Source organism: Hylobates moloch, unplaced genomic scaffold (genome assembly GCF_009828535.3).
Source record: "Hylobates moloch isolate HMO894 unplaced genomic scaffold, HMol_V3 SCAFFOLD_11, whole genome shotgun sequence".
NCBI lineage: Eukaryota > Metazoa > Chordata > Mammalia > Primates > Hylobatidae > Hylobates > Hylobates moloch.
Window position 1 is genome coordinate 55,512,128 of NW_026652286.1, and position 27,347 is coordinate 55,539,474.

Genomic DNA, 27,347 nt, shown 5'->3' on the forward strand with positions numbered 1-27,347 from the left:
AAGAGGCAGGATCCCCCCCTTCCCCAGATGATGGGTGTTGCGAGGGAGGCACTCACCAAATCCAGTAGACATTCACATTTAGAGGGCACCTGCCAAAGCCTTTGGGACCTGTTCACTTGGGGCATCCTCTATAGGACAGGCTTAATCAGTAGATGTAACAAAGGAGTATGGAAATAGGGATGCATGGCTGCTGGGTACCCTACGGCCCTGAGCTCCTGCTTGACAATTGGTGCCTGAGCCCTGGTCCCTAACTAGCAGTACTTCAGTCCTGCTCTGTCAGTGCTTGACCATTTCTCCTAGGCAGCCTTCCTTTTTTCCCTTATTAGAGGGCTTGGTCTGTACCTTCTGATACCCCCAGACCCTTTTGCTGTGGTTTAAAAACCAGATCCCACTCTCTTGCCAATCCCATCTTCTCTATCTGGGTGGGTTAAAGGTGAAGGTAGAAATAGGATGCTCTGTCATTCTCTATCCTTTTTATCCTCCAGGGCCTCATTTATACCAAACCTTCTCACTACCCTCTTGGCTCAGTGACATTTTCCCTACACCAACCTCTCAATAGCTGCGATTCAAATTCTGTGCTCAATGAAATTCCAAATCAGTCTAGGTCTTGGACTTCTAGGATCACTTGAAAATAGTCAAAATAGAGAATATTAAAATTTGTAAATGTCAAGAGTCTATAATACAGATGTAGAACAAATTAACCCTGTCTCTAGTAATTGGTTGAAGGCTTTTGGTGCAGGTGACATTTATTGGAGACATGGAGGGTGGGTAGGATTTTGACAAGGCAGGAGAGTGGTATGGAAGATTAGAGTGAGGCATGGGAATGGGGACAGGGCAGTTTGCATTTTCAGGGTGGGGAAGGTCAGATGTGCCTGAAGCTCAGGATGAGTGGAGCCATTAATGGGAGATAAAGCTAGAATGCTACAAATTTCTCAGAACCCCAAGGCAGACAGCATTTTCCTTCCAAGGAAAATGTGGGTAACAGTTTTGAGGGTCCCATGCATTGTTGTAAGCAATGAGTGAGAAAGCCTTTATTATGAAGGAACAGGCTAGAGTCAGTGAAGCATGTGTGTATTTTATTGTGCTTGTGGAAGTCAGCCTGACTGTGATGAGCCTGGTTTTTTTTGGTTTGTGGTAGATTTCAAAATCCATCACCTCATAATATGTTTACTGTTCCCTGGTTTACTTTCCAGAAGATGCTGAGAGTGGTGCTCATGAACACTTGTGGACCAGAGATGAGCTGCCTTCCCAAAACGTAAGCATCTCCCATTTAAAACATGCAGAAACATCAGTGTCTTCCATTTAAACCGTCTTGGATTCCCTGTCTCTGATTGATAAATTATTTGATTACATGGTTAGTTGCTTCATTAGACTGTAAACTCTAGGAGGGCAGGGACCCATTCACATCAAGAATGTCATGTATTACAGCATCTAGCCCAGGGCCTGGAGCAGAATGAGTTCTTAATATAGCTTAGGTAAGCTAAGCTGCGCTGGACTTTGGGAGTTTGAGTGTGGGAAAGAACTTTGAAAGGTAGAAAGCCAGGAACAGTTTGAGAGGGTGTGAAGGGGTCAGTCAGGGCAGTGCGATTAGAAATGACAGAATCTGTTCTACCTGGCTAAGCAGAAAGAAGTTTATGAAAAAGTATTTGTAGCTCACAGAATTTCTGGGAGAGTTGAAGAAACAATCTAAATTGACCTTCTAGAAATGGCTCCCCCAAATCACACTGCAGAGTTGCTGCCTCTGCCCAAATCAGGAAGCTGCACTATTAGGAAGCTGCTGCCCCAGTTCTTGGCTCCACAGCCAAGTCAGTTTAGCTCTGATCTGTACAAGATAATTGTTGCCTCTTGCTATGGCTCTTTCCCCATGCAACTCAGTTCTAGCACTAGACTAGTGCTTCTGACTAGAGAAACTGAATCACAGTTTCTCTAATCTAGGTGACACAATCTAGGTGACAAAAAGTTTGGAAAATAGTATATTTAGTATTGTAGTCTTCGTGTGGAACACCAAAGAGGGTCTCAAATAAATCAACTCATGGTTTCTAGGGCTGCTAGGAAGCCTACAAGGATATGGGTTTAGGCATAGGGAGTGTCACTCATTCATTCAGTGCACATTCTCTGAGAGCCTACTGTGTCCAGGGCCTGAGCAAGGAGAGGTGCAGAGACATAGTCCTCATCCTTGGGACACTGACAGTCCAAGGGAACAATGCAGAGACGGTCAGGAAGAAGCTATCATGCCTGTCTCAGAGGCTGGGTGAGGTTGTTGCTTCAGATAGGAGCTAAAGAACGCTCTCCAACTCATCACCAGAGTACGAGGGATGCAGATCCTGGCGAGGGATGCAAATCCTGGCAATGGATGTGGCTGGGCCTACCAGCGTGATACTGAACCTTCTAGGCAAAAGCCACTCTCTCAAAGATTCTCAGAACTGGAAGGGGACTTAGAAGTTAGTTAATCCAACTGTGATGGCTGCACAAACTTTCTCCTCTCCAGCATCTCTAAAGAGTGATTGAAGTTATTTTTAGCTTTTATCTAGATTCTTGGTTTATTTTTTAGTCTTTAGGTTCTCATTTTACAGGTCAATACTCTGTGGCAGGTTGTCTCCCAGATAAAATATGCAAACAGGTGTAAGAAAATTTAGTTAACAGTGAGTTTAAAAATGTTAATGAAATCAGGACATGAAGGAATTGCAAGAGTTTAGTTCCCACAGCAGCTTAGTTAATATGCTAGGTTTGTGAAGCTGTGAACAAATCTGTGAGGTTGAGCTGTGAGTCTCCTCTGAAGGACATGAGATGGGAAGATAATCATCACAGGAAAAACGGCCGAGGGGATACCACCTTAATCAGAAGGAAATGTGTGTAGATGAGCCTCCCTTTTAACAGGGCACTAATTGCTCCTGCTTTGTTTGTTTTTGTCTCCTTGATAACTGTGTAGAGTCTCTGGGCCCAATTCCAAGTCCATATCCAGGCTCCGAGTGGTCCTTTCCTCCTTCTGATGAGCCCAGAGCTAAGCTAAAGGTGGCTGCCATAAAGCAGTCTTTCCCAAATGCTGTGCCAGCTCTCCTAGCCACCAGCAGCTGTGAGGGAACTGCCTGTCAGCTGCCTGGCCAGTGAAGGTGGTGTGCGAACAAGAGAATGGAACATTTATTAAAAAGACAGGTAGTAGTATGCAAAACAGATGTGTAAGCCCAGCCCTAGGGATCAGGGAAAGTCAAGGCCTCTGCTCAGGAGAAGGGAGGGGTCCTCAGCACAGCTGGGCAGAATGAGCCCTGGGGCAGGAGGGACGTTCAGGATCCAGGGCTGCAGGAGTAGGACCTTGTAGCTCCTCACTGTGTTGCTGCACCACTAAGTTTCTCTTGGAAGTCTGGATCATTCTAGGGACCTGCAGGACACAGATAGCATTCCTTGGCTGGGATTTTTGAAGCAACTTTTTAATGCAGGGACTATTTGCAAAGGTGTTGGCAGAGACACTCACAACACTAGGAGCCATCACCACTCTGAGGCCTAGGGAGATGGTGATCTTGGAGGCTGGTTAGAAGTTGGAGCTGTTTAAAGGCTGCCTGACAGGAACTGTGGCCACTGAGGAAGGCAGAAACTGTGGCCACAGAGGAAGGCAGACATGGTGGGATGGAGTGGGTGGAGAAATAAATACCATGGCCTTTCCCTCCTCCAGTCTTCAGCCTCCTGCCAGTTGTCCCATGGCTGGAAGCTAGAGGGTAAAGGACCCTGGGAATGCACTCATAGAGGTCAGCCCCACAGGAGAGGAGAGGAGAATGGAGAATGGATCAGGGCTGCTGGGGCCAAGGGCAAGCAGAGAATAACCGGCAAGGTATTCTTGAGTCCTCTCTCTCCCAGATGTCTGACTTTCCTTCCTCTCCAGCCAAGTTCCTGAGGGAATCAGATGGACTCAGTTAACTACCATTGTCCCTGGGGAGAGGCAGGAGGTGCTGCTTATAGGCTTGTGCTGGTAGCTTGTCTGCTGCGTGTGGGGCTCCCCATCTGTCTAGACCATCATGCCACACAACTCACCCTCACCGGGAAAACTCTGCTGTCTGCCTCTTAGAAGAGGCAGGGGATGCAGTAGGACCCACAGACTCAAATACTGCTGTTGAAGTGCTTTAATTGAGCAGAGTCCTTTCTATCCCTTATATATTTTGACTCCAAGCTTGGTGCTTCTCTGGAGCTATCCCCAATAATCTCATCGTATTTTGGGCTATGATTATATCATCAATATGACCTCACTTGTTTTTTTTTTATCTTTCAGGAATTCCCTAAAAGTTCTGATTTGGTTATGGGTAATCTTTTTTATTTTTAATGTTGCTACTAGTATGTATATATCTATATATATATCTCTATCTCTATATATAACTGTGACAGGTAGAATAATGACTCCAAAGATATCCAGATCCTAATCCCTAGGACCTGTGAATATGTTACCTTACATGGTAAAAGGGATTTTGCAGATGTGAGTAAATGAAGACTCTTGAGATGAGGAGATTACCTTGAATTATCCATGTGGACTCAAGGATATCTATGAGGGAGTGAGGGATGCAGAAGAGTCAGAGTCGGAAAAAGGGATGTTCAAAGAAAGCAGAGGTCAGAGTGATGTGAAGATCCTGGCTTTGAAGATGGACTGCAAGTGGTTTGTAAAAACTGGAAAGGGCAAAGAAATCAATTCTCCCCTAGAACCTGCAGAAGAAACACAGACCTTGACTTTAGCCCAGTAAGACGCATTTGGGACCTCTGACCTCCAGAACTGTAAGGTAATAAATTAGTGTTGTTTTAAGCCAATAAGTTTGTGGTAATTTGTTACAGAAGCAATAGGAAAGAAATACACTTACTATATTAACTCTTCTAACCCTCAAAACAATCCTTATCTTTTTTGAGTCTGAGTCTTGCTCTGTCACCCAGGATGGAGTGCAGCGTAGCAATCTCAGCTCACTGCAACCTCTGCCTCAGCCTCTGAGTAGCTGGGATTATACAGGTGTGTGCCACCACACCCAGCTAATTTTTGTATTTTTAGTACAGATGGGGTTTCACTATATTGGCCAGGCTTGTCACGATCTCCTGACCTCAAGTGATCCGCCTGCCTCAGCCTCCCAAAGTGCTGGGATTACAGATGTGAGCCACCACGCCCAGCCAAAACAACACATTTTAAAAATGAAGAAACTGAGGCTCAGAGGTTTAAACAGTTTGCTAAGGTCACATAGATGGTAGATGGTAGAGAGCTGAGATTTGAACCTAGGTAGTCTGACTCTGTTGTCTGGGTATTTACCCAATGTACCCAATGCCTCTCATGTTAATTGGTTTATTTTTTTTTGAAAATATCTTTTCCTGCAGTTTTACAAAATTTTAAGAGGGAGGTAAGTTTGTTTTCTTAGTAGGTATTTTGGTTTCATTTTGGTGTATTCCTCATGATTGCCAAGATTCTACTCTACAAACCACCACAGTTTCATAGTTAAGAATGGAACTAAACCAGTCTTAGTGTTGCTTCTTACTAGTTGAGTGATGTTTTGAAAGTTATTTAATAGAGGATTAGTGTTCTCATTTTTTAAAAGTTGGATAATAATCGTACTTACCACACGATTGTTTTAAAGTGAGATAATGCATACAAAGCACTTGGCACAGCATTTGACACAGAATAAGAAGGTGGTATTTATTGAGCTATTACCTAACTAATAATAATAGCATTACTAGAGCTAATAATATAATATTAGAATTATTTTTATTTACCAGAAGTGTATACTTCAGGCCCGCTCAGTCCAGTTCAGATTCTAAAGCTTACACAGTGGGAGGGAGGGAGAGGCTCATCTGGCATAATGCCCTTTCCTCAGATTCTAGAATATTGGTAATAACAGGCCTGGGTCCCGGCATGTCGTTAGAAGAAAGCTGGCAGCAGCCTCACTCTGGTGCACCTTTCCACCATCTGAAGCAGAGACAAAGGACCCTTACCCAAAGAGAAAAATTAGATTAGGCAATTTACCAATTCATGGAATTCATCCAGTTGTTTCTGTCCTTTCCTTTTCAAGTAGCTGTGTCCCCATCTGCCTCCTACAGGCAGTACCTGGACAGGTCAGCCTGTGTGTCTGCAGAACTCTCTACTGCTGGGGGACCCTGTCCAGGATCACTGGATCGATGTCACTGGAAGTGAAGGTGGAGGGCTGTTTATTGGTTCAGTTAGCTGATTTAGCTACAGTTCATTTCCCTTCTAATTTTGGGCTTGACAAGGCAGACTTGAGGGGAAAGACAGGCAGAGGCAGCTTTTGATGTCAGAGCTCTCCCACCTACCTGCCCCTCTCCTGCCTATCCTGTTCTATGCTCTCCCCCCATCCTACAGTAGAATCATCAGAGGAAGAGAGGGCGTGATTGGCAGCTGGGAGGGAGCAGCCATCAGAGCTATGCCTCTCTCTTGGAGCACCTGGAGAAAAGCAGATTCTAGTTTTTCCAGCCCATGAATAGCCCAGTGGTTATCTTCCACTGCATCGAAAAGGGAAGCTGGGGGTGTAGTGGAGGGTGGGCTTCTACTTTTTAAGAAAATGCATTTTTTTATTATAAATGTATTGCTTCCTTAGAAATAAAAAGGTATGAAAATGTATAGAGTACAGAATAAAATTATTCTCTAATTCCTCACCCTGAAGATAATATTGTTAATGGATTGGTGCACTTTCTTTCCATTGTGTTGCAGCTTAATTTTCTGACTTATCATTATATCTTGGACATTTTCCCAAGTTTGTATATAGAATTCTATTTCATTCTTAGTAACTCAGTAGTATTACAGGGTATAGGCATAACATTATTCATTTAACTGGTGCTCCTATTAATGGATACTTTGTATTTTTTTTGTTATTATAAACAAAACAAAGCTGTACTGCACATCCTTGTAGATATTTCTTAGTGCATGTACGTAAGAATGTCTATAGGAAGAATCTGTAGAAATGGAATGGCTGAGTCAAAGAGTTTGCATATTTAAAATGTTGGAATGTATTGCTATATTGCCCTCTAAAATGTTTTAATAATTTACATACTCTTAGGTAGGTGTTCTTTAACTTTCAAGAGCTCTTACCATTATGCAACATGTGAATTGCCTGACATTTTGACAATCTTCAATAACCTCTTTCAGTGCAGCTCAACATATTTTGTGTGCTTGGTACAGATACTATGGTAGGCATGGGGTGTTCAAGAATGTCTGAAGGTTGAATAATACTCCAAACCTAGCCTACAGTCAGTCTGTCCTATGAAGCTTTGAAGTTAGGCATTGTACTCTCTTCTCTAGCTATGAAAGTCCTGGATGGCATCTTCTTCCAATAGAAGGCTATTTAATCTCCATGGAAAATTTGTTGTTTTGTGTGGCTACCATTATCAATAATCGCAGATCATCTAGATAAATTGCTGCAGCTTCTACACCAGAACTTGCTCCTTCATCTTATACTTTTATGTTCGGGAGACTTCTTTCCTTAGAGGAGTTTACGAGTAGGGGAAGAGACAAGTACAGGCATAGCTCAGAAATAATGTGGTTCAGTTCCAGACTAACGCAATAAAGTGAGTAAAAAGAACGTTTTGGTTTCGCAGTTCATATAGAAGTTATGTTTACCCTATAAACTCTATTAAAGTGTGAAAAGCATTATATCTACAAAAAAGTACATACCTTAAAAGTACTTTATTTGCTAAACAAAAAGCTAATGATATCTGAACCATCAGCTACTTGTAATCTTTTTGCTGGTGGAGGGTCTCGTCTCAATTTTGGTTGCTGAAGGTTGGAGTGGTTGTGGCAATTTCTTAAAATAAGACAACAGGCTGGGTATATTGCCTCATACCTGTAAATCCCAGCACTTTGGGAGGCTGAGGTGGGAGACTCTTTTGAGGCCAGGAGGTTAAGACCAGCCTGGGCAACATAGTGAGACCCTGTGTCTACAGAAAATAAAAAAAAATTAGCTGAGTGTGGTGGTGCATGCCTATACTACCATCTACTAAGGAGGGTAGGGTGGAAGAGTTGCTTGAGCCCAGGAATTCAAGGTTGTGCCACTGCACTCCAGCCTGGATGGCAGAGTGAGATCCTGCCTCAAAATAAAATAAAATAAATAAATAAAATAAAATAAAATAAAATAAAATAAAAAAATAAAATGACAAAAATGAAGTTTGCCACATCAATTGAGCCTTCCTTTCACGGAAAGATTTCTTTGTAGTACATGATGCTGTCTGGTACCATTTTAACCATAGCAGAACTTTTTTCAAAACTGAAGTCAATTCTCTCAAAGCTTTCTATTGCTTTATTAATATTGTTGTTTCAACAACATTCACAGCATCTTCACCAGAAGTAGATTCCATCTCAAGAAACCACTTTCTTTGTTCATCCTTGAGAAGCAACTCCAACTCCTCATCCATTCAAGTTTTATCATGAGATTGCCACAATTTGGTCACATCTCTCCAGTTCTTTTTGAGACAGTCTTACTCTGTCACGCAGGCTGGAGTGCAGTGGCACAATCATGGCTCACTACAGCTTTTGCCTCCTGAGCTCAAGCAATCCTCCCACCTTAGCCTCTTGAGTAGCTGGGATTACAGGCACATGCCACCATGTCCAGCTAATTTTTGTATCTTTTATAGAGATGGAGTTTTGCCATGTTGCCCAGGCTGATCTTGAGCTCCGGGGCTCAAGTGATCCACCCCACAAAGTGCTGGGATTACAGGCATGAGCCACTGTGTCCAACCTGGGCTCCGCTTAACCCTGCAAAGTCATCCATGAGGATTGGAACCAACTTCTTCCAAACTCCAGTTAATGTTGATATTTTTACTTCCTGCCGTGAATCACAAATGTTCTTAATGGCATCTAGAGTGGTGAAAACTTTCTACAGGGTTTTCAATTTACTTTGCTCCATTCCATCAGAGGAATCACTATCTATGGCAGCTTTGGCATTAGGAGATATATTTCTGAAATAATAAGACTTGAAAATGGAAAGGGCTCCTTGATTCATGGGTTGCAGAATGAGTGTTATGTTAGCAAGCATGAAGGCAGCATTAATCTCCTTGTATATCTCCATCAGAGCTATTGAGTGACCAGGTGCATTGTCAGTGAGAAGTAATACATATATATTTTTGAGATGGAGTCTCGCTGTCACCCAGGCTAGCATGTAGTGATGCAATCTCAGCTCACTGCAACCTCCACCTCCCAGGATCAAGTGATTCTCCTGCCTCAGCCTCCCTAGTAGCTGGGATTGCAGGCATGCACCATCACATCTGGCTAATTTTTTTTTTGTATTTTCAGTAGAGATGGGATTTCATCATGTTGGCCAGGCTGGTCTTGAACTCCTTACCTTAAGTGATCCACCTGCCTTGGCCTCCCAAAGTGCTGGAATTACAGGTATGAGCCACCATGCTTGGTCTGCAGTAATATTTTGAAAGAAATCTTTTTTTTTCTGAGCAGTAGTTCTCAAAAGTGGGCTTAAAATATTCAATAAACCATGCTGTAAACAGATGTGCTGTCATCTAGGCTTTGTTTTTTCATTTCTAGAGCACAGGCAGAGTAGATTTTACATAATTCTTAAGGGTCCTAGGATTTTCAGAATGGTAAATGAGTACTGACTTCAACTTAAAATCACCAGCTGCATTAGCCCCTGAGAGTCAGTCTATCCTTTGAAGCTTTGAAGCCAGGCAATGACTTCTCTAGCTGTGAAAATCCCAAATGGCATCTTCTTCCAATGGAAGGCTATTTTATGTATATTGAAAATCTGTTGTTTAGTGTGGCCACTGTCATCAATGATCTTAGCTAGATCTTCTGGATAAATTTTCATAGCTTCTTTCTACATCAGAACTTTCTACTTCACCTTGCACTTTTATGTTCTGGAGACAACTTCTTTCCTTTAACCTCATGAACCAACCTCTGCTAGCTTTATACTTTTGCAGTTTCCTCGTCTTTCTCAGCCTTCATAGAACTGAAGAGAGTTAGGGCTTTGTACTGGATGAGGCTTTGGCTTAAGGGAATGTTGTGGCTGGTTTGATTTCTATCCAGATCACTAAAATTTTCTTCATATCAGTGATAAAGTTGTTTTGCTTTCTCATCATTTGTGTATTCACTGGAGCAGCACTTTTAATTTCCTTTAAGAACTTTTCTTTTGCTTTCACAACTTGGCTAACTGGTGTAAGAGGCTTGGCTTTCCACTTATCTTGGCTTCCAACATGCCTTCCTCACTAAGCTTAATCATTCCTAGCTTTTGATTTAAAGTGAGAGACTGCTACTTTTCCTTTCACTTGAACACCAGAGGTCATTGTGGGGATATTAATTAGCCTAATTTTAATATTGTTATTTCTCAGGGAATAGTGAGGCCCAAGGAGAGGGAAAGAGTTGGAGGAACGGCTGGTCAGTGAAGCAGTTAGAACACACACAACATTTATAAACTAAGTTTGCTGTCTTATATTGGTGCAATTCATAGCACCCCAAAACAATTACAATAGTAGCATCAAAGATCACTTATCACAGATCATCGTGACAGACATAATAATAGTGACAAAGTTTTGAAATATTGTGAGAATTACCAAAATATGACACAGACACATAATGAACATATACTGTCAGAAAAAATGGCCCTGATAGACTTGCTCAACATGGGGCTGCCATAAACCTTCAATTTGTAAAAAAACACTATTTGTGAAGTTCGGTAAAGCAAAGTGCAATTAAACGAAGTATGCCTGTAAACCAAAATTATGATGATGTGCCAGGTATTAGGACATGAATAAAATACTAAGAGATCATGGAGGAGAGAGTAACTTCCTTTTTGGGGGCCTTTGAAGGAGGCTTCCCAGAGTAAGTGGGCCTTGAAAAATGAGGAGTTCTCATGCTGAGAACTCCTGATAGGGAATTCATTTGCTCTCTGGGGAGTGCGTCTGTTGATCTGTAGCTTGATTGGGAGGAGTGGAGAGAAATCAGTCAGGAGGGGTGGGTCACATTAGGAAGGACCTCAAATGCCATAGAGAGGAGGAAAAATTTCAGATGAGATGGAGGAAAGACTGGAGAGCAGAGAGCCTGGAGCCCAGGAGAGTGATTAAGAGACTGTGCAGAAGGTCAGGCAGATGTGATAAAGAACAAGATCAGGCTGATGGTGCTCAGGAGAGAGAGGGGAGGGCGGGGGAATTGGAGACTGTTTGGATACATTCCTTTGGTATCTCAGACTCATCTTGGATTGGTCAGATTTGGACCTAGAGGCTGTCATCTGGGGCAAGTTTAGTTTATTACATTGGATGGCTAATGAAACTGTATTGATTTTGTTTTGTTTTGAAACAAGAAATCCCCCTGCTGGGAGAAATGTCAATCTGATGTGCCAGAAGGGAAGGAGCAATAGAACTGCTTGGATTGTCTTAACTGAAAACTGCTGTCTCAGTATGACAGAGGCTTGTGCTCTGTGCTGGGCCAGGCTCAGACCTTTATTAGACTATAATTCTCTTATTGATTTGGAGCCCTGACACTGACCTGGGTCAAACATTGGAGAGGATGCAGGGTTGGGGAGGGGTGGAACCAAGGTGCGTTCAAGAAGCCTTGTGAAAGACAAAACCTGGAGTTAGTGTGGACACATAGTGATTCATTTGTTTATCCATTCATTCATCAAATCTATATGAGACTTTACCCTGTGCCCAGCAAGGCACAGATCACTGGGATGCAAAGCTCTTGTTCCCCAGGATCACCTAGTCTAGGAACTGAGGGAGAAAAAGCTTGCAAATGGGTTGGTTTGGCACCATCAGATCTAGTCTTTGATAAAAAGGTGGATTGGAGTTTAAGATGTTTGTCCTTGGAACCCTCCTCTTCTCCCCTTTTCTCTATCCTACCCCTCCCCAGGCTTCCTCATGGTGGTGGATTTGTGTACCATTCTTATTCACATCTGACCACTAGCTCAGCCCCATTAAAGCATCAGCTGATGATCAGAGAATTTCTAATAATAGCTGAAGGGATGATCCATCCTGAGCTTTCTTTTCCAATGTGTGTGAGAGAAAGCCCTGGCTTAGGCTGTGGTCCCAGCCTGACTGCTCACTAGCTTTGTGACTTTGGAAAAATCATTTAGCCTTTTTTGAGCCTCATTAATCATAATTCCTGCTCTGCCCTCCTCATGGGATGGTTGGAAGGCTCAACAGGATGTGGATATGCTTTGAAAATTGTTGAGCTCAGTACAAAAGCAAGAGCCTGTAATTACTCCCTGTGCTCTCTGTTGCTCAGAGACAGATATCTAGATTATCATGTCAGGATCCTCACAATTCACAGGGTACACCTTTCTTTACCCTAACTCTTAAGGGAATGAACATACCACACCTTGGTTCACCTCCTCTCAGTCAAAGGTAGTGAACTCTGGGACCAATGGGGTTGGACTTATTTTCCCCTAGATGATATCTATATGAAGGGCAAGGTAAGTGAGATTTAAAAAGGAATCACTAAAAATTTGTATGTCAGTGGTAAAATAAGAGTGGATAGATAGGCTTAGACCAAAGCAGGAGAGGTTAGGTTAAACACTGAGAAGAACAAATATGGTGTTTGGAATTGGGAGACACTGGACTCTGCAACTTTAGTACTTTTTAAGACCTGGATGTCATCTTTTCTTTTTTTTTTTTAAATTAATTTTTTTTGCACACAAAACAATAAACATTTTCTAAAAATACATACAAACAAAAATATGCGTATCAAACATATTAGGAAGGTTGCACATGGGAAGACGGGGAATAGAAATGGGGAGTGGGAATTAAAGAAAATGAATGAGAGAGGGACTTTGTATGGATCAATGATAATAACTCAATCCTCTGTTTGACAAAGAAGAAGGAGAAGGAAGAGGAAGAAAAAGAAAGTGGGATAAAGGATCAGAAAGGGAGGAAAATTGAAAAAATTAGAGTACGACTCCAGGGTAGACCTGTTTTGTTGTCGCTGGGTTGGTTGGTAGGTTTGTCTGTTGTATTTTTCATATGTTTCACCATGTTGGCCAGGCTGGTCTCGAACTCCTAGCCTGAAGTGATCAACCCGCCTCGGCCTCCCAGAGCGTCGGGACTACAGGCGTGAGCCACCACGTCCAGCCCCCACATTGCTTCTAACCTCCGTGGTAGACCTCCCAGACGGGGCGGTCGGGCAGAGGCGCTCGCCACATCCCAGACGGGGCAGCCGGGCAGAGGCGCTCCTCACTTCCTAGACGGGGCGGCCGGGCAGAGGCGCTCCTCACTTCTTCCCAGACGGGGCGGCCGGGCACTGGGCAGAGACGCTCCTCACTTCCCAGATGGGGTGGCTGGGCAGAGGCGCTCCTCACTTCCCAGACGGGGCGGCCGGGCAGAGGCGCTCCTCACTTCTTCCTAGACGGGGCGGCTGGGCAGAGGCGCTCCTCACTTCCCAGACGGGGCGGCCGGGCAGGGGGGGCCGGGCAGGTCCTCATTCCAGTGGGGTGGCCGGGCAGGGCCCTCATTTCCAGACAATGGGTGGCCGGGCAGAGGCGCTCCTCACTTCCCAGACGGGGCAGCCGGGCAGAGACGCTCCCCACCTCCCAGACGGGGTGGCGGCCGGGCAGGGGCTGCAATCCTAGCACCCTGGGAGGCCAAGGCAGGTGGCTGGGAGGTGGAGGCTGCAGCGAGCCAAGACCACGCCACCGCACTCCAGCCCTGGCAACACCGAGCACCGAGTGAGCGAGACTCTGTCTGCAGTCTCAGCACCTCGGGAGGCCGAGGCGGGCAGAGCACTCGGGGTCAGGAGCTGCAGACCAGCCTGGCCAACATGGTGAAACCGCGCCTCCAGCCAAAGGAGAAAAAGCAGGCAGCGGTGGTGACGCGCGCCGGCAATCCCAGGCAGCCCGCAGGCCGGGGCAGGAGAATCAGGGGAGCCGGAGGCAGGGGGTCTGCAGTGAGCCGACTAGATTCCAGCCTGGGTCACAGAGGGAAAAGAAAGAAAGAAAGGGAAGGAACGGAAGGAAGGGAGGGAAGGAAGGGAGGGAAGGAAGGAAGGAAGGAAGGAAGGAAGGAAGGTAGGTGGGTGATGTCATCTTTTCTGACCAATTGTGTGACTTTGGGCAAATTACCAAGGTCACTCAGATATCATTTACTAGTTATCAAAGGTCTCTAGGCTTTATTCCTAAGGATTGCACTGAGCTAATATAGTGCTTACACTAAAATGTGAGCTGAATTGAATCTCCTTTTCTGGAACTTACTCTGATATGAAAGATGGAGGCAGCTTAATTAGTATAATTTTGGGGGCAGGGGGATAAGTTAGGGAGTTAGAGTCCTAGTATTCTGCAAAGCCCTCATGGAGAATTCACATTTCAGATTGCATGAAAACTTGGTCAAAGTCTAGTTAGTAATTGTGAACTGAACATAGCTGTTCAGTTGCTGAAATGCCATTATTTGTCAGGCTATATATAAGTATCTTGAGCTCTTCCCTACAAAAACTTATGACAAATATAAAATTTTACTTAATAGGCTAGAGTAAAGGAACTAGTAAGGAGTTAAAGAAGTCTGGCTTAAATAGGAGAAAGCTGAATTTTCTTGCCACTCATAAACATGTCTTCACAGGAGGGAAATGAAGTCTGCAGTTCATTATTCACATTAGAAGGAGAAGTTCCTGCCCTGTCTGTTATCAAGAAGATGTCCCAAGTGGAATGGTTTCTTTATGAGGAAGCCTTCCCAAAATTCCCTATGTGGAAACCTTTCCAAGTTGCAGTTGTTGAGTGACATCGATATGATTGTCAATGGTGATGATGAAGATTACAATGATGGTGGGAACATATACTATGTGCCAGGCCCTATGCTAAGTACTTTACTGATTCTCTCCCTGAGATGCTGCATTACTACCACATGATGCATTATTAGCTTCAATTTACAGGTGTAGAAACAGAGGTTGGTGAAGGTAAAAGCTTGCTCAAGCTTACCTTTCTAGTAAATGAACAAGCTTGGCACAGTGGCTCACATCTGTAATCCCAGCACTTTGGGAGGCCGAGGCAGGAGGATCACGAGGTCAGAGGTTCAAGACCAGCCTGGCCAATATGGTGAAACCTTGTCTCTACTAAAAATACAAAAAGTAGCTGGGTGTGGTGGCGCATGCCTGTAATCCCAGCTACTTGGGAGGCTGAAGCAGGAGAATCGCTTGAACCCAGGAGGCGGAGGTTGCGGTGAGCCGAGATCGTGCCACTGTACTCCAGCCTGGGTGACAGAGCAAGACTCTGTCAAAAAAAAAAAAAAAAAAAAAAAGCACAAACCCAGGCAGTCTCATCCAAGAGCCAACAACTATATATTGCCTCATAATTTGAATTAGTTTCTAGCTCCTGCTTTAATCATTATCCTAAGTTATAAGATATTTGAATTAAATTGAGGCAGTATACAGAGATTTTCTTTACTATTGCTATGTGTCTGAGTTTTAAACTTCCTTGAAAAAATTCTCTGAGCTTTCAAATAAAGCCATCTTACTGCTTGCAAGTTACCTTATTGTCAATTTTTTGGGAACAAACTCATAAGGCAGACACTATTATCCCCTTTAACAGATGAAGAAATAGAAGCTCAGATAATTTAAGTCAGTGGTCCTCAAACTTATACAATCTGAGGGTCTTGTTAAAAGCAGGTATGGGGTAGGGCTTGAGATTCTGCAGTTCCAACAAGCTCCTAGGTGCTGTTGAGGCTGCCGGTCTGGGGACCATGCTTTGAGGAGTGAGGAGAAGTAACCAGCTCAGGATCACATAGCATATAAGAAAGAGATCCTTGGCCGGGCATGGTGGCTCACGCCTGTAATTCCAGCACTTTGGGAGGCTGAGGCGGGTGGATCACGAGGTCAGGAGATTGGGACCATCCTGGCTAACACGGTGAAACCCCGTCTCTACTAAAAATACAAAAAATTAGCCGGGCGTGGTGGTGGGCGCCTGTAGTCCCAGCCACTCGGGAGGGTGAGGCAGGAGAGTGGTGTGAGCCCAGGAGGCGGAGCTTGCAGTGAGGTGACATTGCACCACTGCACTCCAGAGCCTGGATGACAGAGCGAGACTCCCTCTCCCCTCCCGAGTGGCTGGGAAAAAGAGATCCTTGAGGCCTAGTTTCTTAACAGCAGCTGGTTTCTAAGGTGTGGTATTGGTGGTACTGGCAATGCATGATTGCCCTTTGTCTGGTGGGACAGGCAGCTGGACAAGTATCTGGACTTGAGTCTGGCTCTGTCTGCTGTGCCTCTAGGTCATGCCTTATCCCCTCTCTGAGCCTCAGTTTCTTTCTATGTACAAATTTGGGGTTAAATTACATAACTTCTGAGATCTCTGAATACCATAGTACCATGGTAAATTATGAGGAGAGTGCCAGGATGCAGGCAGAACCCTGGATGGAAAGACATTTCCATGAGACAAGAAGATTAAAAGGAGTCACCTTAGAATGCAGATCATTTCTAGGCAAGCTCCCTGTCCAGGATCAGTAGAGAAAATATTTTATCTTTGTGAAAGAGAATGATTAATGTGCCCCAGGGTGCTGATTTTCTCAGGGACTGTGAGTTAGCACCAGAAACCTGGGTAACTGCAAGGTCAGACTCTCCAGGCTGTGTTTTAAACAGGAGGGAGACAGCAGCTATTGGATCTCTGTCAATCTGTGTGACTTTCCTAAGCTTTCAGCCTTGTCTGGAAAGGTGGGGACTTCCTTCTCATCCACCATTCTAGGGCAGAGCACCTTATCTTACATTCAAGAATCTTACAGTAGATGGGCATGTTCATTGAGGTGTGTTTATATAGTAAGTGCTCAAGTTTTAAAAGCTCTCTTGTGAACAGCAAGGTGGTTTTTAAGGAACCAACAATAACCCAAACAGAGAACTTTTCTGTCGAATTTGTTCCTCACCAGGGATTCCTGGAAAAGTAGGGTTGACTCTCCAGGACTGAAGCCAGATGGGAAAGGTGTTTACTTCAGGACAGATGCCAATAAAGAAAGAGGGTTAATGATGCTGATTATAGCAACTACTCTTTTTTATCTCATTTGATACACAAACCTACCCTACGGGGTAGATATTATTAAGCTTATTAAGAAACAGAGGCTTTGGAGGTTAAGATGCTTATCCGAGGTGACAGCTTGTGAGTGGAATTTAAGTGCTCGTCTCATTACCCCAAAGCTCCTACTCTTTCCGTTCTGCTACACTGCTTATCCTATAAAACCATTTCCAAGAGAGGGGCTGAGGATCACATTGGAGAAGTCATATTTGTCTGGAGAGTTGACCTTGGACCTCAAAAGAGAAGATACAATCAGAAGGAATAGAGAATTAAGGAGTAAAGGTGGGAATAAGCTGAGGGAGTCCAGGACTTCAGCTGTAAATAGGATCAGGAAACCCGGAACTCTGATAAAAGATCATGTAAAGGGCTTATCACCTTCTTGGTGCTGCTTGCTCAAGATGTAATAGTGTTTCTGGGTTCAAGGTGAGCTATTGCTTTTTGGCTCTAGATGAAGCTGCAACTTCCTTTGCGTTAATTCACCCTGGTTAGCTATGGCTTCATTTTAGCCCCAAGGTACATGCATCTCTTCTTTAGCAGTGGCTTTCCTCCGTCTGACTCTTCCTGTCCTCATCCTTCATCTGATCATCAAGATGAAATATAATCCTCCTGGAGAGTATGAGTGCATGCCTTCTTGAGATGTGTATAGGTTAATCACAAGAGACAGTCGTTTCATCTCTCCTGGGCAGAGTTGACCTAGTTGGATAGACTCTCTCAGCCTGGTTTTCCACAGTTCACGATGCAAGGGTCAGGGATAAGTTTTGACATGAGAAAGCTCTGATTCAGAGAAAAGAATGCACAAGTGTATAACCTATTCATCATTTCATCCACAATAATAATTGTATTTCTAGCATGTACCTGATACCATGCTACTCCCTAAGATGGGTGGGGATAGGTAGAAAAAACAACACAAAAAAGTAGAAGACTAGTCCATGCCAAGGACAACATTTCTACCTAGTTGAATATTTCAGTATAAGAAAAATGGGGAGCATATTTGAGGTTGAGATGATCAAATTTAATGGCTGAAGTGCTCATTCATTTGAAATATCTTTATTAGATGTCTCTTATATGCCAAGTACTTTGCAAGGCACAAGGTAAACCGAACAGTTATTCCCCAAAAGAAGCTTAGTTCTAGAAGGAGATGTTTACAAACAAGTGAAAAGGTCATTGCAAACCTTTATTGGATGTTTGCTAAGTGATGAGCACTATACTGGACTTTGTCTTATAAGTTTTCCCTTTGATGTGTTTATTGATATACAGTATTATACACATTTATGGTGTACATGTGAGTATTTGTTACAGAATGTGTAATCAAGTCAGGGTATTGGGGTTACTCATCACTCTAAGCATTTATTATTTCTGTTTGTTGAGAATATTTCAAGTCCTCTCATCAAGCTACTTTGAAACGTGCAATACATTGTTGCTGATAACAGTCACCCTAATCTGCTATTGAACATTAGAACTTCTATCTTAAAATTCTTTAATTTTTAATTTTTGTGGGTACATAAGAGACGTGTATATTTATGGGGTACCTGAGATATTTTGATAGAGGCATACCTTGCATAGTGATCACATCAGGGTAAATAGGGTATCCATCCCCTCAAACATTTATCCTTTGTGTTACAAGCAATCCAATTGCACTCTTTAGGTATTTAAAAATATATAACAAATTATTTTACACTGCAGTTACCCCGTTGTGCTATCAAATACTACATCTTATTCATTATATCTAACTATATATTTGTATCCATTTACCATCCCTACTTCTCCCATCCACCACTACCCTTCCCAGCCTCTAGTAACCGTCATTCTACTCTCTATCACCACGAGTTCAATTGTTTTAATTTTTTTTTTAGCTCCCACAAATAAGTGAGACCTTGCAAAGTTTCTGTGCCTGGCTTATTTCACTTAATGTAATGATCACCAGTTCTATCTGTGTTGTTCCCCATGACAGGATCTCATTCTTTTTATGGCTGAATACGCTCCCTTGTGTAGATGTATCACATTTTCTTTATATATTTGTCTATCGATGGACACTTAGGTTGCTTCCAAATCTTGGCCATTGTGGATAGTGCTGGAGCAAACATGGGTGTGCAGATCTCTCTTTGATACACTGATTTCCTTTCTTTGGGATGTATACCTAGCAGTGGGATTGTGGATCATTTGTAGTTCTATTTTTAGTGTTTTGGGGAGCCTCTAAACTGCTCTCCATGGTAGTCGTAATAATTCACAGCCCCACCGGCTGTGTACAAGTGTTGCCTTTCCTCTGCATCCTCATCAGCATTTGTTATTGCCTGTCTTTTGGATATAAGTCATTTTAACTGGGGTGAAACAATATCTCATTATAGTTATTGCATTTATCTGATGATCAATGATGTTGAACAGCTTTTCATATACCTGTTCGCCATTTGCATGTCTTTTGAGAAATGTCTATTCACGTCTTTTGCCCATTTTTAATCAGATTAGATTTTTCCCCAAGAATGTGTATCTTTTATCTCTATCTAACTGTATGTTTGTACCCATTAACTAACCTCTCTTCATCTCTCACTCCCACCCACACATCCTTTCCAGCCTCTTCTATCATTTTACTCTGTACCTCCATGAGGTCAACTTTTTAGCTCCCACATATGAGTGAGACTATGTGACGTTTTTCTTTCTGCGCCTGGCTCATTTCATTTGACATAATGACCTCTAGTTTCATCCATGTTACACAACTAACAGGATTTCATTCTTTTCTATAGCTTAATAGTATTCCATTGTGTATGAATGCCACATTTTCTTTATCCGTTCATCTGTAGATGGATTCCATATCTTTCCTATTGTGAATAGTGCTGCAATAAACATGTGAGTACAGGTATCCCTTTGATGTACTGATTTATTTTCCTTTGGGTAAATACCTAGTAGTGGGATTACTGGATCATATGGTAGCTCCATTTTTAGTGTTTTGAGAAATCTCCATACTGTTTTTCGTAGTGGCTATACTAATTTGCATTCTCAACAATAGTGTATAAGTTCCCTTTTATCTGCATCCTTTCCAGTGTCTGTTGTTTCTCTCTCTCTTTTTTTTTTTTTAATAATAACCACTTTAACTGGGGTAAGATGGTATCTCACTGTGGTTTTGATTTGCATTTACCTGATGATTAGTAATGGTAATCATTTTTTAATATACTTCTTGGCCATTTGTATGTCTACTTTTGAGAAATGTCTATTCATGTCCATTGCTCATGTCTAAATGGGATTATTTCATTTTTTAATTGGGTTTTTTGTGTGTTTTGGATATTAATTCCTTGCTGAATGAATAGTTTGCAAATATTTTCTCCTATTCAACAGACTGTCTCTTCACTGTGTTGTTTCCTTTGCTGTGCAGAAGCTTTGTAGTTTAATGTTGTCCCATTTGTCTATTTTTGTTTTTGTCTGTGCTTTTGAGGTCTTAGCCATAAATCTTTACCTAGGCCAATGTCCTGAAGTGTTTTCCCTATGTTTTCTTCTAGTGGTTTCGTGATTTGGGGACTTACATTTAAGTCTTTAATTCCTCTTGTTGGTTTTTGTATATGGTAAGAAATAGGGATCTAGTTTCATTCTTTTATATATGGATATTTATTTTTCCCAGCACCATTTATTGAAGAGGGTATTCTTTCCCCAATGTATGTTCTTGGTGCCTTTGCTGAAAATCAAAGTAAACATGTAGATATGTAGATATGTAGATTTATTTCAAGAATCTCTATTCTGCTCTATGTTTCTGTTTTATACCAATATCACACTGTTTTGGTTACTATAGCCTTGTAATATATTTTGAAGTCAGGCAGTTTGATACCTCCAGCTTTGTTCTTCCTCCTTGAGATTGCTTTGGCCATTTGGACTCTTTTTTGGTTTCACATGAATTTAAGATTTTTAAAAATAAGTCTCTGAAAAATGATGTTGGTATTTTGATAGGGATGACATTGAATCTGTAGATTGCTTTGGGCAGAATGGTCATCATTTTAACTATATTAATTCTGATCATTGAGCATGAGATTTCTTTCCATTTTTTTGTGTCCTCTTCAATTTCTCTTATCAGCAATTTGTAGTTTGTCTTGTAGAGATCTTTAATCTCCTTGGTTAACTTTATTCTTAGGTATTTTAATTGTTTTGTAGCTATTGTAAGTGGGGTTGCCTTCTTGATTTCTTTCTCAGCTAGTTCATTATTGGTGTATAGAAATGTCGATTTTTCTATGTTGATTTCATATCCTGCAACTTTACTGAATTTATCGATCTAAAAAAGTTTTTTTTTGGTGAAGTCTTTAGGTTGTTCTAAATGTAAGATCATATTATCAGCAAAGAGGGACAATTTGACCTCCTCTTTTCCAATTTGGATACATTTTAGTTCTTTCTCTTGCCTGATTGCTCCGGCTAGGACTTCAGTACTAACTTGAATAGGAATGGTGAAAGTGGGCATTTTTATCTTCTTCCAGTTCTTAGAGGCTTTTAGCTTTTCCTCATTCAGTATGATATTAGTTGCTATTTTGTTGTGTATGGCCTTTATTATGTTGAGGTACATTCCTTCTATGCCTACTAGTTTGTTAAGAGTTTTTTTTTTTTTTAAGAATGAAGGGATTTTGAATTTTATCAAATGCTTCTTCTGCATCTATTGAGGTGATCATATGGTTTTTGTTCTTCATTCTGTCCATGCGATATATGATGTTTATTGATTTGCATATTTTAAATCATGCCTGCATCCCTGGGATAAATCCCTCTTGATTGTTTTGTATTATTTTTTGATGTGCTGTTGAATTCAGTTTACTAGTATTTTATTGAGGATATTTACATCTATATTCATCAGGAAGATTGGCCTGCAGTTTTTTCTTTCTTTGTTGTGTCTTTGTCTGGTTTTGGTATCAGGGTAATGCTGGTAGAATGAGTTAGAATTCCCTCCTTTTAAATTTTTTGGAATAGTTTGAGGAGAACTGGTGTTAGTTCTTCCTTGAAAGTGTGGTAGAATTTGGCAGTGAAGCCATCTGGTCCTGGACTTTTCTTTGTTGGAGACTTTTTATTACTGCTTTAATCTCATTACTTGTTATTGGTCTGTTCAGGTTTTCTGTTTCTTCCTGATTCAATATTGGTAGGTTGTGTACGCACGGAATTTCTTCCATTTCCTCTTGGTTTTCCTATTTGTTAGTGTATAGTTATTCAAAATAGTTTCTGATGATCTTTCGTATTTCTATGATATCACTTGTAACATCTCCTTTTTCGTTTCGGATTTTGTTGATGTAGTTATTCTCTGTTTTTCTTGATTAGTCTAGCAAGTGGTTTATCAATTTTGTTCATCTTTTCAATTTTTCATCTCATTGATCCTTTGTAGTTTTTTTAATTGATCATTTGTAATTTTTTAAAAGTCTCTGTTTTGTTTAGTTCTGCTCTGATCTTTACTATTTATTTTGTTTTGCTAATTTTTGGTTTAGTTTGTTCTTACTTTTCTAGTTCCTTGAGGTGCACCAGATTGTTTATTTGAAATCTTTCTCCTTTTTTGATGTAAGCCCTTATTACTATAATATTTCCTCTTAGCACTGTTTTTGCTGTATCTTATAGGTTCTGGTATGTTATGTTTTGATATTCATTTCTTTCAAACATTTTTTGATTCGCTCTTTAATTTCTTCCTTGGTCTAATGGTCATTCAGGAGCATGTTGTTCAATTTCCATGTATGTGTACAGTTTCCAAAGTTTCTCTTGTTAATGATTTCTAGTTTTATCTATTGTGGTCTGAGGAGGTATTTGATATGATTTTGATATTAAAAATTTGTTGAGACTTATTTTGTGTCCTATCGTATGGTCTGTCTTGGAGAATGTTTCATGTGCTGATGAGAAGAATCTGTGTTCTGTAGCTGTTAGATGAAATCTTCTCTATATGTTTGTTAGGTCCATTTGGTCTAAAGTGCAGTTTAAATCCAATGTTTCCTTCTTATTTTTATTTTTTACTTGTGCTTAATACAATGTAACCAATATTTCTTTGTTAAATTTCTGTCTACATGATCTGTTTAATGCTGAGAATGAGGTGTTAAGTCTTGAAATGTTATTGTGTTGGAGTCTATTTCTCCCTTTAAATCTAATAATATTTGCTTTATACATATGGGTCCTCCCATGCTGGGTGCATAAATAAGTCTATGTTTAAAGTTATTATATCATCTTCCTTAATTGATCCCTTTATCATTATATAATCACCTTCTGTGTCTCTTTGTCATGTTTTTATCTTAAAGTCTGTTTTATCTGATATAAGTATAGCTACTCCCTCTTGCTTTTGATCCGTTTGCATGGAATGTCTTTTTCCATCTCTTTACTTTGTCTATATGTGTCTTTACAATGAGTTTCTTGTAACCAGTAAGTCATTGGGCCATTTTTTTAAGCAAAATTCATTCACCCAGTCTGTATCTTTTAAGTGAAAAGTTTAATCCATTTGCATTTAAGGTTATTATTGATAGGTGCCTTCTGGGACTCCAGAAATTCTAATATTTGGACATGTTATGGTGTCCCATATGTTATTTAGGCTTTGATCTTTTTTTTCTTTATTTTTATCTGACCGTGTTACTGCAAAAGACCTGTTTTCAAGTTCTGAGATCTTTACTTCTTGTTCTAGTCTATTGTTGAAGTTTTCAAATGTTGAAATTTAAAACGACCAATGTTTTGAATTATTTTTCTAGGATTTTGTAAATCTCTTTTTCATTGGTATCTGTTGCTGGAGAATTATTGTGTTCCTTTGGAGGGGTCATATTTTCTTATTTTTTCATATTTCCTGTGTTTTTACATTGATGTCTGCACATCTGGTGTAACAGTTGCTTCTTCCAATTTTTTGATTTTACTTTTGTAGGGGAAGACTTTTTCCTGAAGATGTTTCTATGGTATTGTTTAGATAGGGCACTGTGGCTTTGACACTGAATGCACATGGTAGTCTAGTCTTTGTATGATTTCTTTAGCTGTAAATAGTGTCAGTGGTATCTGTGATTTCCTCGGTAACTTAGGGTGTGACTATTAATGGAGGCTGTTACGAAGTTTTGCTGAGGACTGGAACAATGGGCGGGCCAGTCTTTGGGCCCCAGTGGTGGCAGTAGTAGGCTGAGCATTCTCGTCCTTGGGCTCCTGAGCAGCATATGCTGGCACTGGTGTTAGCAGGTCTAAGTGGGCTGATTCTTGGGCATCCAAGTGGCTTGCTCAGATGCTGATAGTGTCAGCAGTGAGTTGGGTGAGTGGATGAGTTCCTGGGCTCCTGGGCAACAGGTGTGGTGTGAGTGATGGCACTAGCAGTGGCAAGATAACCCTCTGTGTCTCGAGTGATGTGTGCTGGTGATAGCAGTGGCTGTGATGGGCTGGACAGGCCACTCTGCAGGCCCGCAAGTGGTGTGTGCAAGTAGGTGCCAGCTGTGGTGGTAGCAGCAGGGTGGGTGGACCCAACTTCAGGCCCCCAGCAGGAGTGCTCAGGTGCCATTGGTGATGGACTGGGTGATCCCCAGGTCCCTAGACTACATGCTCTGGCATGAGTGGGTGGATGTGGGCAAAGCCAGGCTGGGCAGGTGGGGGACTCTCTCTGGGTACACTAAAATGTGTGATGGCTCCACTATTGGAGGCTGTAGAGTGACTGCCTGTGGCCTGCACCTTGGCCCAGGTGGCAGCAGCCAGCCATGGCAGTGATGCAGGTGGGGAATGTCAGTGGAGCTCCAGCAATGTGGTGATGAAGGTGCTATTGAGCCTCAGGGCAGTGTGTGGTCTGTTGGTGGTTGGGCTCTCAAAATGGCACCATGTTATAGCTGTTTATGACTCAGGGTGTGTGGGGGGCCAAGCATGAGCTCCCACTCTGGAGCAGTGCCTTTGTGTGCTCCCTAGGCAGCTCTCTATGTCAGTTTCAGGCCCACAAAGGTGAAGGGGTTCTCTTGTGGCTAGGATTGCGGTAGTCCACAGTGGAAATGTGGACCACTGCGGGGTCTCTCAGTTACCCTTACCCCATGCTGGGGAGTCTCTCCAGTGTTCCAGCCAGTCTCACCTTAGCAGGCCACCTCACTTCCCTTTCTGCCTTGCTTTAGGTATTTCCTGTCACATCTCGATTGAATTCCAGTTTTCTCTCTTGGACAATCTATTTGAAGTGTGATTATCTACTCACTATTTTGGTTCTTTTTGAGGAGGCTGAGTACAATATGCCTCAAGTCAGCTGTCTTGAAGCCCCTCTTGGGCTTTGTCTTTTGAACTGAGGGTAAAAAGATGAATAAAGACAAAAACATAATCCTTTAACAAGATCATATATTAATAGTGATGACAACCATGTAAATATATTTTAATATCCATATGAAATGTGATCAATAGAAGTGTAAGCCAAATACTAAAGAAACTCAGAAAAAAGAGAATGTAAGTCTGTATTGTAGGAAGTGTGCGTGGAAGGTGGGCATGGTCAGGGAAGAAGGAAAATTTGGAATGTGATGATGGAAGAGTGAACATTTTCCATATGGGCAAGACATTACTAGTAGAGGGAGCAGCACTTGAATTGTCACAGGGTGTTTGGAGCCTGCAAGTAGCTGTCTAGGTTTGGGGTAAATAAAATGCAGTGGTGAGAGATGAAGCTGGATAAGTGATCAGGGGCAAGATCATGAAAAGCCTTGTGGGCCATGCCTTATGGAAGTTAAATTCTGTTTAGTAAACAATAGAGGATAACTGAAGCATTTTCAGAGAGAAGTGAATTTAATGGTTTTGAAATTTAACAGGAGGGTGAGACTCGAGGCAGGAAGAACTGTTAGGGGGCTATTTTAACAATTCAGGTAAGAGACAATGGTTTGTCAGTAGGCATGGAGAAGAAAAGGAAGGAATGAAGTCTAGAAATGTTTGGGAATTCATATTTTCAGTACTTGGGTATGCAGGGTGAGGGAGGAGAAAGGATCTAGAAGATTCTATGTTTTTTACTTGGGCATTTGGGTACATGGTACTGCCATTTACTGCGATTTGGAAAATGGAAAATGTGATGGTTAATTTCATGTATCAACTTGGCTAGGCTATCATATCCAGTTGTTTGGTCAAACTTGCTGTGAAGGTATTTTTTTAGATGTGATTAATATTTAAATCAGTAGACTGTGAGTATAACAGATTACCCTCCATAATGGGAGTGGGCCTCATCTAATCAGTTGCAGGCCTTAAGAGAAGACAGAGGTCCCACAAGGCAGAAGAAATTCTGCCCCCACACTGCCTTCAGATTCAAGGTTATGACATCAGCTCTTCCCTCAGTCTCCAGCCTGCTGGCCTGTTTTGGAGATAACAGACCTGCCGGTTCCCACAATTTTGTGAGCCATTTCCTTAAAATGAATCTCTCTATGTACACATCCTATTGGTTCTGTTTCTCTGAAGACTCTTGACTAATGCAGGAGGATTTCTTTTTGTTCAGGTTTGTAGTTGATAATTGCTTTGCTAAACACAAATGTGCCTGAAGGACATTATGTTAAGTGAAGTAAATCAAGTATGGAAAGATAAATGCCACATCTTCTTCATATGTGGGTGATAGGGTTTGGCTGTGTCCCCACTCAAATTTCATCTTCAAGTATAATCCCCATGATCCCGTGTCAAGGAAGGGACCCAGTGTGAGGTGACTGGATCAAGGGGGCAGTTTCCCCCTGCTGTTCTAATGATAGTGAGTGAGTTCTTATGAGATCTGATGGTTTTATAAGTGATTGACAGTTCTTCCTTCACACGCCCTCTCTCTCTCTCCTGCTGCCTTGTGAAGAAGGTTCCTCCTTCCCCTTCTGCCATGATTGTGAGTTTCCTGAGGCTTCCCCAGCTGTGTGGACATGTGAGTCAATTAAACCTCTTTCCTTTATAAATTACTCAGTATCAGGAATTTCTTTATAGCAGTGTGAAAATGGACTAATACAGTGGGAGCAAAAAAAAAAAAAAAAAAAAAAAAAAGAGGGAGAGACACCCCATAGAAGTAAAAAGTAGAATTGTGGTTGTGAGAGCATAAGAAGTGTTGGGGGAAGAAGGATAAGTAAAGGTAGGTTAATGGATACAAAAAGTAGAGCTAGAGAGAGTGGGATGTCCAGCTTCTAAATGGGAACCTTTGTAGCACCAGTGACAAAAAAGAGAATTAAATATAGGTGATGTTGAGAAAGGCAAGAAGACTTTTGTTGAGAAGTGTGTCCAGTGCCACACCATGGAAAAGGGAGGCTAGCACAAGACAGGGTCAAATCTTCACGGTATCTTTGGGCAGAAGACAGGTCAGGATGCTGGATTCTCTTACACAGATGCCAATAAGAATAAAGGCACCACCTAGGGAGAGGAGGTACTCACTGATGGAGTATTTGGAGAATCCCAAGAAGTATATCCCTGGAACAAAAATGAGCTTCACCAGCATTAAGAAGAAAGGCAGAAAGGGTAGGCTTGATAGCTTATCTCAAAAAAGCTACTAAGGAGTAA

At 41.9% G+C, this 27,347-nt stretch overlaps 1 protein-coding gene and 1 pseudogene across 1 annotated transcript in view; both read left to right on the forward strand.

Annotated features, from left to right (window-relative positions):
* The window catches only part of ANKRD42 (ankyrin repeat domain 42), a 114,714-nt gene extending 113,496 nt beyond the window's left edge, over positions 1–1,218 (forward strand). Inside the window, exon 13 of the mRNA XM_058424509.1 lies at positions 1,194–1,218. Within this exon, the coding sequence (XP_058280492.1) occupies positions 1,194–1,203 (10 nt within the window). The 3' untranslated portion in view covers positions 1,204–1,218. The remainder of the gene's footprint in view (positions 1–1,193) is intronic.
* Positions 1,219–2,315: 1,097 nt separating this feature from the next.
* Positions 2,316–27,347, forward strand: LOC116476167 (cytochrome c homolog; annotated as a pseudogene).